At 42.2% G+C, this 11,641-nt stretch overlaps 2 protein-coding genes across 3 annotated transcripts in view; one reads left to right on the forward strand and one right to left on the reverse strand.

Annotated features, from left to right (window-relative positions):
* Positions 1-8,632, reverse strand: part of olfml2b.L (olfactomedin like 2B L homeolog) — a 52,493-nt gene extending 43,861 nt beyond the window's left edge. For both annotated transcript variants that reach the window (XM_018258792.2, XM_018258791.2), the window contains exon 1: positions 8,023-8,632. In XM_018258792.2, the coding sequence (XP_018114281.1) occupies positions 8,023-8,211 (189 nt within the window). In that variant the 5' untranslated portion in view covers positions 8,212-8,632. The remainder of the gene's footprint in view (positions 1-8,022) is intronic.
* A 1,532-nt stretch (positions 8,633-10,164) lies between these two features.
* LOC108713670 (plasma membrane calcium-transporting ATPase 1) lies at positions 10,165-10,700 on the forward strand. The gene has a single exon (XM_018257186.2). The coding sequence runs from the start codon at positions 10,312-10,314 to the stop codon at positions 10,690-10,692; it is 381 nt and encodes a 126-aa protein (XP_018112675.1). The 5' UTR covers positions 10,165-10,311; the 3' UTR covers positions 10,693-10,700.
* The last annotated feature ends 941 nt before the right edge of the window (positions 10,701-11,641 follow it).

Here is an 11,641-nt window from a genome sequence, read left to right on the forward strand (position 1 = left end):
GTCAGCAGACTCTGTCGGGAATAAAAAGGGATTGCCAAACCCTAGAAGGCTTTCTCTATGTAACCTAAATGTAAGCATGGCTGGGATACTTTCATCTTTCTCAGAGGCATGGAAAAGAGCAGATTAAATAAAAGCTGGGCAGTGAAGTAACGAATATTTTATTACAAATATTGTAGCATATTGCCCTGTCTCGATACTTCAGTAACAGGATCCTACTCCCAGACAACAATGTAACTGCCAGTAAATCTGGTTACCACCTTACTGCCCACCCTGTTAAACCTCTCATCTGCCCCTGTCCCCACCCCTTTACATAATAACTTGTAATATATAGAAACTCTTGGGGTATTATTATCTCTCAAAAGCAGCGCTGGATTTATACATTGGACTTCCCTAGGCTGGGACCACTCATCACCCCTCTTTTCCCCTTTCTCCTTCTTGTCTCCTCCCTTTACATTTGCACACACGCACAAGTCTAATCTCATTGGGTCCAGAGCATGTGGATTGGCCTGCGGGAGATTCAAAGAGCTACAATTTTACTGCATGTCCCCAGTTCATTTGAATCCATTGCAATGCGGCTGGGTGGCATGTCACCCCTAAAATTCTACCACCCTAAGCCCGGGCTTATGTGGCCTTTCCACAAATACGGCCCTGCTCGGAAGTGACATATAAATACTGTACCTTCTGATTTAAAAAGGCTGTCACCACATGTGGAAAGTGTAAGAAATATCTAGGCCTAGAGAAAGAAGGATTGAGACAGAAATATATATATATATACTGTATATATATATATATATACATATATATACATGGATCTTTCCTAAATAATCAATATATTTGCTTTATTGTAGCAGATTTTTACATGAATTGGCAGATCCCTTATAAATCTGGACTGTTCCAGACCAATGTATACAAAGATCCACATTAGGCCCCAACAATTCTTGTCTCCCCCAACAGCTGCTGGGTCTGCTGACACCTAGGGGCACATTTACTAAGGGTCGAATAAAAAGTAAAATCCTTCGAATTCGAAGGATTTTAGCGCAAATCCTATGATCGAGCGAAGTTTTTTTAAAGAGACAGTACTTCGACTATCGAATGGTTGAATAGTCGAACGATTTTTACTTCGAATTGTTTGAATCGAAGTCGAAGGTCGTAGTAGTCTATTCGATGGTCGAAGTACCCCAAAAAATACTTTGAAATCCGAAGTTTTTTTCATTCGAATCCTTCACTCGAGCTTAGTAAATGTGCCCCCTATTGTTATACTGTCACTTCAGGTACATGAACAAGTTAGTACAGGTATCCAGAAAGCTTCGAATTACGGGAAGGAAAAGTCCCATAGACACCATTTTAATTAAATAATTCAAATTTTTAAAAATGATTTCCTTTTTCTCTGTAATAATAAAACAATACCTTGTACTTGATTCACACTAGGATATAATTAATCCTTATTGGAGGCAAAACAATCACATTGGGGTTATTTAATTTTTAAATGGTTTTTAGGTGACTTTAAGTATAGTGGTGCAAATTACAGAAAGATGTTTTACCAGGTCCCAATCATTCTGGATAACAGGTCCCATACCTGTATAAGGCTACAGGCAGACAGGCTAATGTCAGTGGCTGTTGCTCCATTGATTTGAATTTGATTAGCCAAATACTGACCCCAGCTTCAGCTTCAGCTCCACTGTGTGTGACCGCACACAGGCTGACAGGATTCATATTAATGGAGCAGGATCTGCTTCTCTCTGCCTGCAAAAATACGCAGGCTGACAACAGCCACTGACAACAGCCTGTGTGCCCATACCTAAGGGAAAAACACAGCACAGTAACACAGCATAGAGCATTGCTGCTAAACATTTCCCACAGTACTGATTAGTTCTATTTACAGAAACCAAAGTGTTTATTTAAAAAAAAGAAAGAAAACAAACCTGTTGCTCACCACTTAGTGCAGTGCTAAAGATCCTAGAATCCCCTACCAGCCAATATAGGAGCCAGTGTGCTGGAGCTCTATTAAAGGGCAGCTATCAAAGACACATATGGAAATAATTCAATCAGTGACATGCTGTTGATTCTCAAAGGACTTTTATGTTATTTTGGTGGAGCGATTTCTATTACAGTAATCATTTGATTATGACAACAGAAGACATTTATATATTTCCCTTTTCGCGTCGTGTTAAAGGCCTGAAATGGAAATTAATACATTTGGTTTCAGTTAATGCAGAGCTTGTGTTTTTACAAGAAACTCCTAGTATGACTTTTCAGTTTTTCATTTAGGATCCGGTAATCTAATATTTCTCTGGCGTGCTCTCGTCATGATGTGCACTTCTCATCTTGGGGCAATTTCCTCCAGTGGAATTCCTGTTATTAATGAGATTTGTGGCCCCTTGATTTTGGGGGTACTTGTGACATCTAGATTTTTATTCAGCTAGGGTCCAAATCACCCTGGAATATGAATAGGAGAGTTCCTGAATAGAAAGAGTATCAATAACATTCAATGTGTCGCCTTACAGAGAATATGTTTTTTTAGATAGGGTCAGTGACCCCCATTTGAAAGCTGGAGGAAACAAGGTTAAAATAAATAAATCATTAATGAAGACCAATTGAAATGTTGCTTAAACTTGGCCATTCTATAACATACTAAAAGTTAATCTAAAGGTGAACCAGTACTGTGAGCTGCTGTTAATTTGTTTTGCACTGTTACACATTACTTCTCTCTTGAAAACCTCAATTGTGAATAAAACAATAACCCCGGATTCTGCTGTCTTTTACTTTGAGATATTATGACCCAGTCTGCCATTTGAGCAAATACCGCACAAAGTTAAAAAAACTATACCTGGCCATTTAGTTTGTCCCATTTAGATATGCACCTTGGTGCACCACACTGATGCCTGTAGAGGATTACAAAAAATAGAATTTGTAACTGCTCTTAATCCAGTATAGGCTGCAACACATGCTGCATTTTTGCAGAGGTCATTTCTGGTTTGAGAAGACCCAAGACAATTGTCATTGCTCCAAATGATGCATGTGCCATAGCCCTAAGGAAGCCTGATCTACCTGGCTTTAATGTAGTGTTATCTCAAGGAGAATAAGGCAGTGGTCTTGATTTAATCAGGGCTCCCTGTTTCTTTTATGTGCCATGTTGTGCCTGTGCTCCTGCAAGGATGGACTGTGCTCAAGGACTGTTATACAAATCATTTTGAAAAGAATCACCTTGCATGGGAAGTCCCCCCTTGTTCTAGTGCTCCCTTTTGCGTATTTATTAATGTGGCCCTAATAAAAAGACCTTAAAACAGGATCTGGCCATCTGTATTGGTGAGTGTTTTCTAACACGCAAGAAAGATTATTCTAAAAATCCTGAGTTGTGTGCTGGCTAGAAAATTGCCAAGATTATCATTGTGAGCTTGGACAGAGCTTTGTGTCTCTGCTGCTTTGTTTTGATACTAAGCAACCGGGACATGGTGTGATGGCTAATCTACAGGACCAGTGATTACTCTAATTTCCACTGTATTGTAGGTTCTCTGCAATAACAACTATTAGACAAATCTTCAGAAGCCTGCAGTACGTCTTCCACATCAGTAGTAATGTTATCATACAATCGCTTGTGCTGCTCTATGGATACTAGGGGTCATTTATTAAAGGTGCCTAAGTGCCTAAAGCTGGCCATAGATGCCAAGATCCGATCGTTCGAATCCTCGAACGATCGGACTTCCCCATCTCCCGACCTGCCACTAACCATTCAGATCAAATAAAGTAGTAACCGATCAGCCAATGTTCTACCCCTGACAGCCAGCGCCGAATCTTGCCTAAGGGCTGCCTGAGGCGGCTCCTGCAATGCCGCCCCCCCTCGCCGTCTTACCTGTTGGGAGGGGAGGCAGGAACACTAATGCGAGAGAGTGCAATTGCTCTCTTTTGCATTGAAAAAGACGAATTTCTGGTTTAAAAAACGGAAATTCGGCTCTTAAAGGTACCAGGAGTGTCTTTTTGCCGTGCCTGGAAACCCCTCCGGCGTTGCCGCCTGAGGCGATCATCTCAGCTTGCCTCCTTGGCGACACACCCATGCTGACAGCAATCGTACGAAAGTTTATGTCCGACAAAAGTCCGACAGTCTCCCACTGAAAATCATACGATCGGCAATACATGCGGAGATATTAACGGCAGCCGACAGAAATCTTTTAACCTGTCCAAACGACTGAACGACCGTTCTCCGCCGAACGAAAAATGACGGGACTCTCCACAAACGGTCCGAAAATCGTACAAATCCTCGATTCGTATTATCCGAACTTTGTGTCTATGGCCAGCTTAAATTTGTATCTACTAAATTGCCTATAGTACTTTACCAGCTTCACTGGACTGGGACTCCGCACCCCACTAGTTATTAGGGGCAACAGAAATGCTGCTCCTCGTAACTTTAAGAGCCGACTTTCCGTTCTTCAATCCGGAAATTCGGCTGTTCTAGCACAGAGAGCTCTCTCCTGGACCCTCTTCTCTTCCCTTTGTGGACCGCAAGCTGAGGGTCTAGGATCTCCCCTGTCACTGGAAAAAACAAGACCCTTGATGGGGTAGGGTTTTGCAGACTTGGCATTGCTGAATATTCTATGCAAAGTGGCTGCCAAGTTAGAGCATAAGGCAGAAGATGCACAAAGTCTGCTGCATTCCGCACCCAAAAACTTGCTCATTCTCTGGCACAGCACACTGGGAAAATTGCCCCACAGTGATTAGCAGTCAGTTTAGCAGTTCTTATCTTTAAGGGCTATTCCACACGGGGAGATAGCGACGCGTTTGCGGTCGCGGCGACAAAGCGATGCGACAGTCGCCGCGACCGGCGCAGGCGACAGTTTTGTATGGGCGCCTATGTAAAAACGCCTGTGCTAACCACACGAGGCGATGCGCTTTTCAACAGTCGCCTGAAAAAGCCTGGCGAGGCATTTTCAGGCGACTGTTGAAAAGCGCATCGCCTCGTGTGGTTAGCACAGGCGTTTTTACATAGGCGCCCATACAAAACTGTCGCCTGCGCCGGTCGCGGCGACTGTCGTGGCGCTTTGTCGCCGCGACCGCAAACGCGTCGCTATCTCCCCGTGTGGAATAGCCCTTAAAGCATTGGTCTCCTATAAGGCTGGTCCCCCTGGGGGACATGGAGCAGTGGCTAAGGGGTCTTAGTCTGAAGATTAGTAAGCGGTAGAATTTTGGATGAACCCCCCAGATAACCCTGAAAGCCCACATTAAAGTAAAATAAGAGTGACAGTTTATATTCTGATCCCTGGTGATATAAAGCCAAGGGATAAGTATTATAAAGAAAAGAGGAGTATCCCAGTGTAAAGGACCAGAGTCTAGACTAGAGTCTAGAAGGTGGAAGAATGCACCCGCTCCGGGCCCCTGACTCACCCCCACACCAACTTTAGGGCCCCCCTTCGGCAGCCACCAGCCTGGGGATCTGGGCTGATGGGCCACTGGATTTTTTACAGGTTTTCCGCCAGCCCAGTCAAGTAAAGCAGTTAACCACTGCTACAATGTCCAATTTATTGTAAAGCATATGTGTATAGATCAATATGGAAACCTTTCTTCCTCCAGGACTACAGCGAGGGCCCCCCTGAGTCTGTAAATGCTCTCAGACCTTTGTAATATGATTTTTAACAAAGTAGCGACCTCTAGTGGTTATCGTCATAGCTAAGAATCAGTTTTCTCTTTTTACATCATTTCTGGACCCAAAGTAACATCTCCAGGGAGGGATATTAATCACATACAGATACCAACAGCTGCGTAAAACATCCAAACTGTCTCCTCTAGAGGAAAGATGCAGTCGCTTGCCTTCTAATAATGTCTGGCAGCTCTTTCTCCTTCTTCTGCCTACAACTTTTATGCCTAAAGATAGAATTTTACTTGCTGTATTTCATGGCAGACCCCAGAAATGGTAGTTAGCCCATGAGTTTTCCAAAATGATAAAGAACATTGCGATAGGCAGTGTGTTAAGAGACAGTACACACCATTTACAGTATATATATATATATATATATATATATATATATATATATAATATATATATATATATGTTTTAATGGCTACCTTGTTGTGATACTAACAGTTTAGTTTATGCCTGGTCCCAGTTTATCAGTTTATACTCAGCATAGACACATCACACTAACAATTCCTGCCACACCATCTAGAAAGCTCTTCCAGTCATTTATTGCTTCTTCTGGACATAAAACTTTTTTAATGTTACTATTGGGATTTCCATCTGCCAGCTTTGGACTCTGGTCACTCAGCCTGAATAATCAAAATGATTTATTTTGACTTCATTTCCCTACGAATGTAGTAGTTGAGTTTGAAAAAAAGAAACATCAATAGTATTTAAAATATATGTGCATAGGTTATATTGCACAAAACAAAGACACTTATTTTTCTGTTTGAATTGATTAATATAAGAGCTGCCACGGTCGTACCATGATAACCAGATGTTATGTGAAAAAAAACAAAAACCCCCAAGGCATAGATTAACATGATACAGTACCCTCTAGTGGCCATCATGGAGTCGTCATCATCCTTGCTTGGAAAAAGACAAAGCAATAATGTTTATTAATGTTAACAATTATCTCTCAGCCTCCGTAGCCAAAAAACACTTATCATTTCCCAAAATCCATAAACAATAACCAATATTCCCCCCCGCATTCATTTTTCGCTTAATCTATTGCAATAGTTGCACAGGCACCTGCTACTCAGTCCTGTATGTAACTTGGTGGAGTTATATAACTGAAACATGAGGATATGTTGTTACTCTCACTTTCTATTTGTTAAATTGTGCAGATGACAGCACTATACAGTGGAAGGGCAACTTTTAGGCCCCCCAGATATTATGGAACTAATATATAACTCCCATTATATACACCTCCTGGGATCAGCTGGAGGCTGTTGGATGTGCTGAGAGTTGTAGTTTAACAGCATCAGTAGGAGAGATTGGATGCAGAGTGACACATAAAACGTATCAGAGGTCCCAACCCATAGTTAATGGAACCAAAGTGCCACTATTCTCATTCATTTCTATGCCTCCAACATATGAATCTGGGATCACAGGTATTTCCAGCTAAAAGTTCTGTGCGACCTTATCTGCTTCCTAACGGCTGCATTCCTTCATGTACTGCTAATGTGCTGAGGATGCTGTGTGCCACAGGCTTTCCATACAGAAGTCGTTCTGCAGGAAGAAACTGCCAGAAAATAAACTTCACGTCTCCCCAGAGGAGATCTTGTTGCGTTATTTTTCTCTAACTGCTCAGCGGAACGACATAGGACTCCAAATCTAGCAAGGGCTTTCATATGAGATCAAAGACTGGATCCTCCAGCAAGGAAACACAAATAAGCCCAAATGCTCATAAACAGTATCCATATCAGACATACACAAATTATGGGGGGATATCCCAATGTTTGTGCTGGTGGCACACCTGTTCCGTGGTACTCACTGCTCTGCTGGAATAGGAGCTGCTGCTAAGTAATACCGGGCCATTCATTCTCTTCCCTAGTTTTCCTTCATCCCCCTATTTCTAGTGTAACATGGAACCATTTACAGAGGCAGTTGAGACAAGTCAAGTTCTGATTCATTACTATAAGAAAGCTTAAACTACATGAGCTACTTTTTCACCTGATGCATCTCAGCAGTTATGTATTTAATGCAACTTGCTGCACAACAGGACCAGAACAACTAAATGCTCCTAGTGCAATATATTAACATTACATGCATATCTGAGACAGACAGACACTAAGAAACTAGAAGCACAGTTCCCTATGCCTGTTGTTTGTGATGCAATTCGTAGTACATGAGGCGAAACCCATAGGGGCTGAATGACACATCCCTTTTATGCATCTACTTGCAATTAAATAAAACCAGTTTTTGTCAGACAAAAGTCTTCTTATTTGGTTTTAAATCAATTTGTTTGTTTTAAATAATTGCTACTGTATCTGAAGAAATGATGATGATATATATATTAAAGTGATTGTGAAATCTTGACACTATTGCATCTGAATTCTTGTAGGTCAATGTACCTGGGATAAAATGTTCTCCTGGTTTTCAGCCTCATCCTCCAAGATGGTGTCGCTTGGATCTGTGGGTCCCTGGGTGGGGGGCTCAGTTGGTTGGGCTAGAGGTTGCCTGTGGGTGTTCCCAGGAGTTGTATATCCCATGCACACATGGACACATAGAAAGAGAAATAACATATTCCTAGACTGTTCCATGACAGAGGATTCCCTGAGAGCTGGTATTACAGTTTTGCCAAAGAGAGACCCAGGGAAATCTTGTAAATTCCAAGAGGGAGCAGAAATCCAACACCAATATATTCTTCTCTTTTGTAATTTCACATCAAGGAGAAATAAATACAGTAAATGCCAATTCCATAATACTCCAGAACTGCATCTATAGGCAGAGCTCAATGAGGTCAGGAATGGTGAGCATGAGAGATGATCTCTGCCTGTGTGACTTACTCTTGTGCTCTGCTGGTGTCAGGCAGACTCAGTGTTCTGGCTCCAGAGCTGGACTGTGCTCTGCATTCTAAGGAGGGAGGCTCTGCTGTGTCTGTGTGTGCTCTGCTTCTGCCTGAGCCCACTGCTCAATTGGGAGAGACAAGAAGGCAGAGCGAGGGGCTTCTTTCTTTCTTCTCTTAGATCTGCCCTGATGCGTCTCATATTACAGCCCAAGGAGCAGTGTTAGGTGCTCAGAACTGTGCATTCTGCTAGGAACAGCTGAGAGGAACATTTGCACACTCACACATACACACAGAAGGACTGCTGCACACTCAAATACACACACTGAAAGGTCATTTTTAACTTTTTCCCTACACCTTGCATGTTTAGAAAGTTGTAACATATTTGGCAAAGTGGAATAACACAATTCACCAGCTTTATGTTCATTTTTATAGGCTTAGTAGGGGCATATGTATCAACAGGTAAACATAGAGTTTGCTCTTGTTTGTACGTCTCCCTCAGTTACCACAATCTCTGCCTTTTCTCCTCCAAAGAGCCATGTTTTCCTAGCTCTCAGGTGTCCCTTGCACCTCCCTGGGTGGACACATTCACGGTACAGAACTAAATTTAGAGCTCACTGTACTGCGCAGCTTGAATCACAGATATACACAATCTATACATGGGAGTGGGGAAAATGGCTTTGGATGAGAAGAGCCTGGGACAGTATTTTGTCCATTACTTTTCACTATTGAGCTTTAGGAATGAAGTTTTTGTACTGCAGCCCTCCAGTTGGCAATCTGGTTCTAGGGCTTTGTGTTCCTAATAATTCTCCATCAAGGCTGCACAATGTGTGTGTCCATGACATACAGTGTATTTTTAGCTGAGAAAGACCTACCAGTTATTCCTCTAACCTCTCACCCCAGTCAGTATCTCCTCCGGCTGAACATTCCTACACTAGTCTTCAACTTGTTTGACCTACTTTGACCTTTTCTGCTGCTTCAGCTCTATTGTGGGTCCAGACTGTCTATTCACAGTCCCAGGCTCTGATCAACCAATCCATTAGCTGAGCCCATCTCTTGCCACTCTGAAGCCATACGCACTGCAATACAATTGTCCAATGTGACCATTTTCATTTCATTTAGCAGAGCAAAGTGTTTTCGTCATAGTACTTAGGTGTAAATACATAAATATATATATTTATAATAACCCTAAGGAAAGTATTTTCTGAAACAATTAAAGAGATTGTAAATAGGGATAAGCAAACGTTTCCACCCAATGCAGTTTACGGTTGTTAGTGCCAAGTTTGTCTGTGAATCGCACTAGAATTTTACCATACAGAGTCTTTCACTAGGAAAGAAAAAAGAAAAAAAAAGTCTGTTGTGCTGGAGAAAAACACAGATGTCGATATTATCTGCCACTTGCCTTCCACATTAACCACTGGGATAGGAGCCTGATTTAAACAACCGCTAGCCTGAGCAACTGGGAGATATCTAAATGATCCCATATTGATGGAAAATTTGGCAGCATAATAACATACTTTAGGTTGTAAAAAGACACACGCCCATCAAATTCAACCTTTTAAGTCTATATAAAACCTTCCTAACCGTTAGTTGATCCAGAGGAAGGCAAAAAAACCCCATCAGAAGCCTCATCAATTTGCCTCACAGGGTGAAAAATTCCTTCCTGACTCCAACATAGCAATCGGACCAGTCCATGGTTCAACTTACTTTGTCACACTGGTTCTGGTGTATCTTCATTGGGGTTGGAGAGCTGCTGTGGGGACAGCTAATTTGCACAGTACCCACCAGCAGACTCAAGTTCCTGAAGGAGGCTGGCCATGGGCTATTGAAAGAGGACATTCAGCAGAGGACCGGAATGAGATTGATCATGCAAAAAATGGAGCTTAGGAGAGGCCAGATTTTGTGGTTCAGAGGCTTAAACCGAATACAGACTCAGATTAAAGTGGTGAATGCGTTCCGAAGCTCCCTCTACGAGGGGCTAGAGAAGCCACAGATCCGCAGTGCCATCCATAGCTTCATGACCCATCCAGAGTTCACTCCACAGGAGGCAGGACCTGCCACCGATTTCGAAGACATCGACAGTGACAGCGAGGGTGAGGAATCTAAGGGTGTCTCAAACAGGCACAAAGATCAGACACACAATCACAACAATAATTCTTCTGTTGACCCACACACATTGGATATCACAGTGTCTCCAGCTGAAAGCTCACTGCACAGCATGGAAACCTCCATCTGATGCCAATGTTAAATCATATTTCTGAAGAAGGGCATCACCCCTCCTTGCTCAGCTGTCCTGGTTTTTTCCTACTCCCTCCAATCTTTTTCCAACAATCGCCACTTCATGAAACACATAAAAATTCACTTTTACAAAATACACTTAATAAACCCACTGACAAACTCTCTTAAAAATGAACAATTACAGAGTAATGCAAACTATTCATAAAGCCATAAGCACATAGTTTCCATGAATGACACTTTTTAGATCCATACTATTATAGCTGTAACATCCTTTACTGTGTATTTGTCCATATTCCTATTGACACAATTCTGTGTGTAGCAATATGATATGATAATTTTACCGCCACAGATAATGGTCATCCAAAGATCAAATCTCAGTCTGTATGCAGCCATAAGCAGAGTAGAGCTGTTCATTTATTAAAGGCATGGTCAAAGTCTCTGCCAATTAAAACACTACGTTAAATACACAGCCATAAATGCATTCACAAAAATATATTGCTGTAACTGTAATATATTACTGTAACTCTCTTTTAATTGGCCTTCCCCTCCAGAGACTGTCACCTCTCCAGTCCATAATGAACACTGCTGCAAGGCTCATACACCTCAGCAACCGCTCCTCCTCTGCCTCGCCATTCTGTCAATGCCTGCACTGGCTTCCGTTACCTTTCAGAATCAAATTCAAATTAATGACACTGACTTTCAATGCACTTCATAACTCTGCCCCACCCTACATCTCTGAACTCATCTCTATATACTCACCCAAACGCTTACTACACTCCTCTACTGACCTGCTACTCAACTCTTCTCTCATTACCTCCTCACATGCTCGCAATCAAGACTTTGCAAGGGCTGCACCCCTCCTCTGGAACGGTCTCCCACGGTCTGTCCGACTTTCTCCCAACCTTTCTGCTTTCAAGAAATCTCTTAAAACGCACTTCTTTCGAGAA

The sequence above is a fragment of the Xenopus laevis genome, chromosome 4L (genome assembly GCF_017654675.1).
Source record: "Xenopus laevis strain J_2021 chromosome 4L, Xenopus_laevis_v10.1, whole genome shotgun sequence".
In the NCBI taxonomy this organism is placed as follows: Eukaryota; Metazoa; Chordata; class Amphibia; order Anura; family Pipidae; genus Xenopus; species Xenopus laevis.

Bases quoted from the DNA above. Each gene is read 5' to 3' on its own strand.
- LOC108713670 (XM_018257186.2), top strand. From the start codon at position 10,312: ATGAGATTGATCATGCAAAAAATGGAGCTTAGGAGAGGCCAGATTTTG.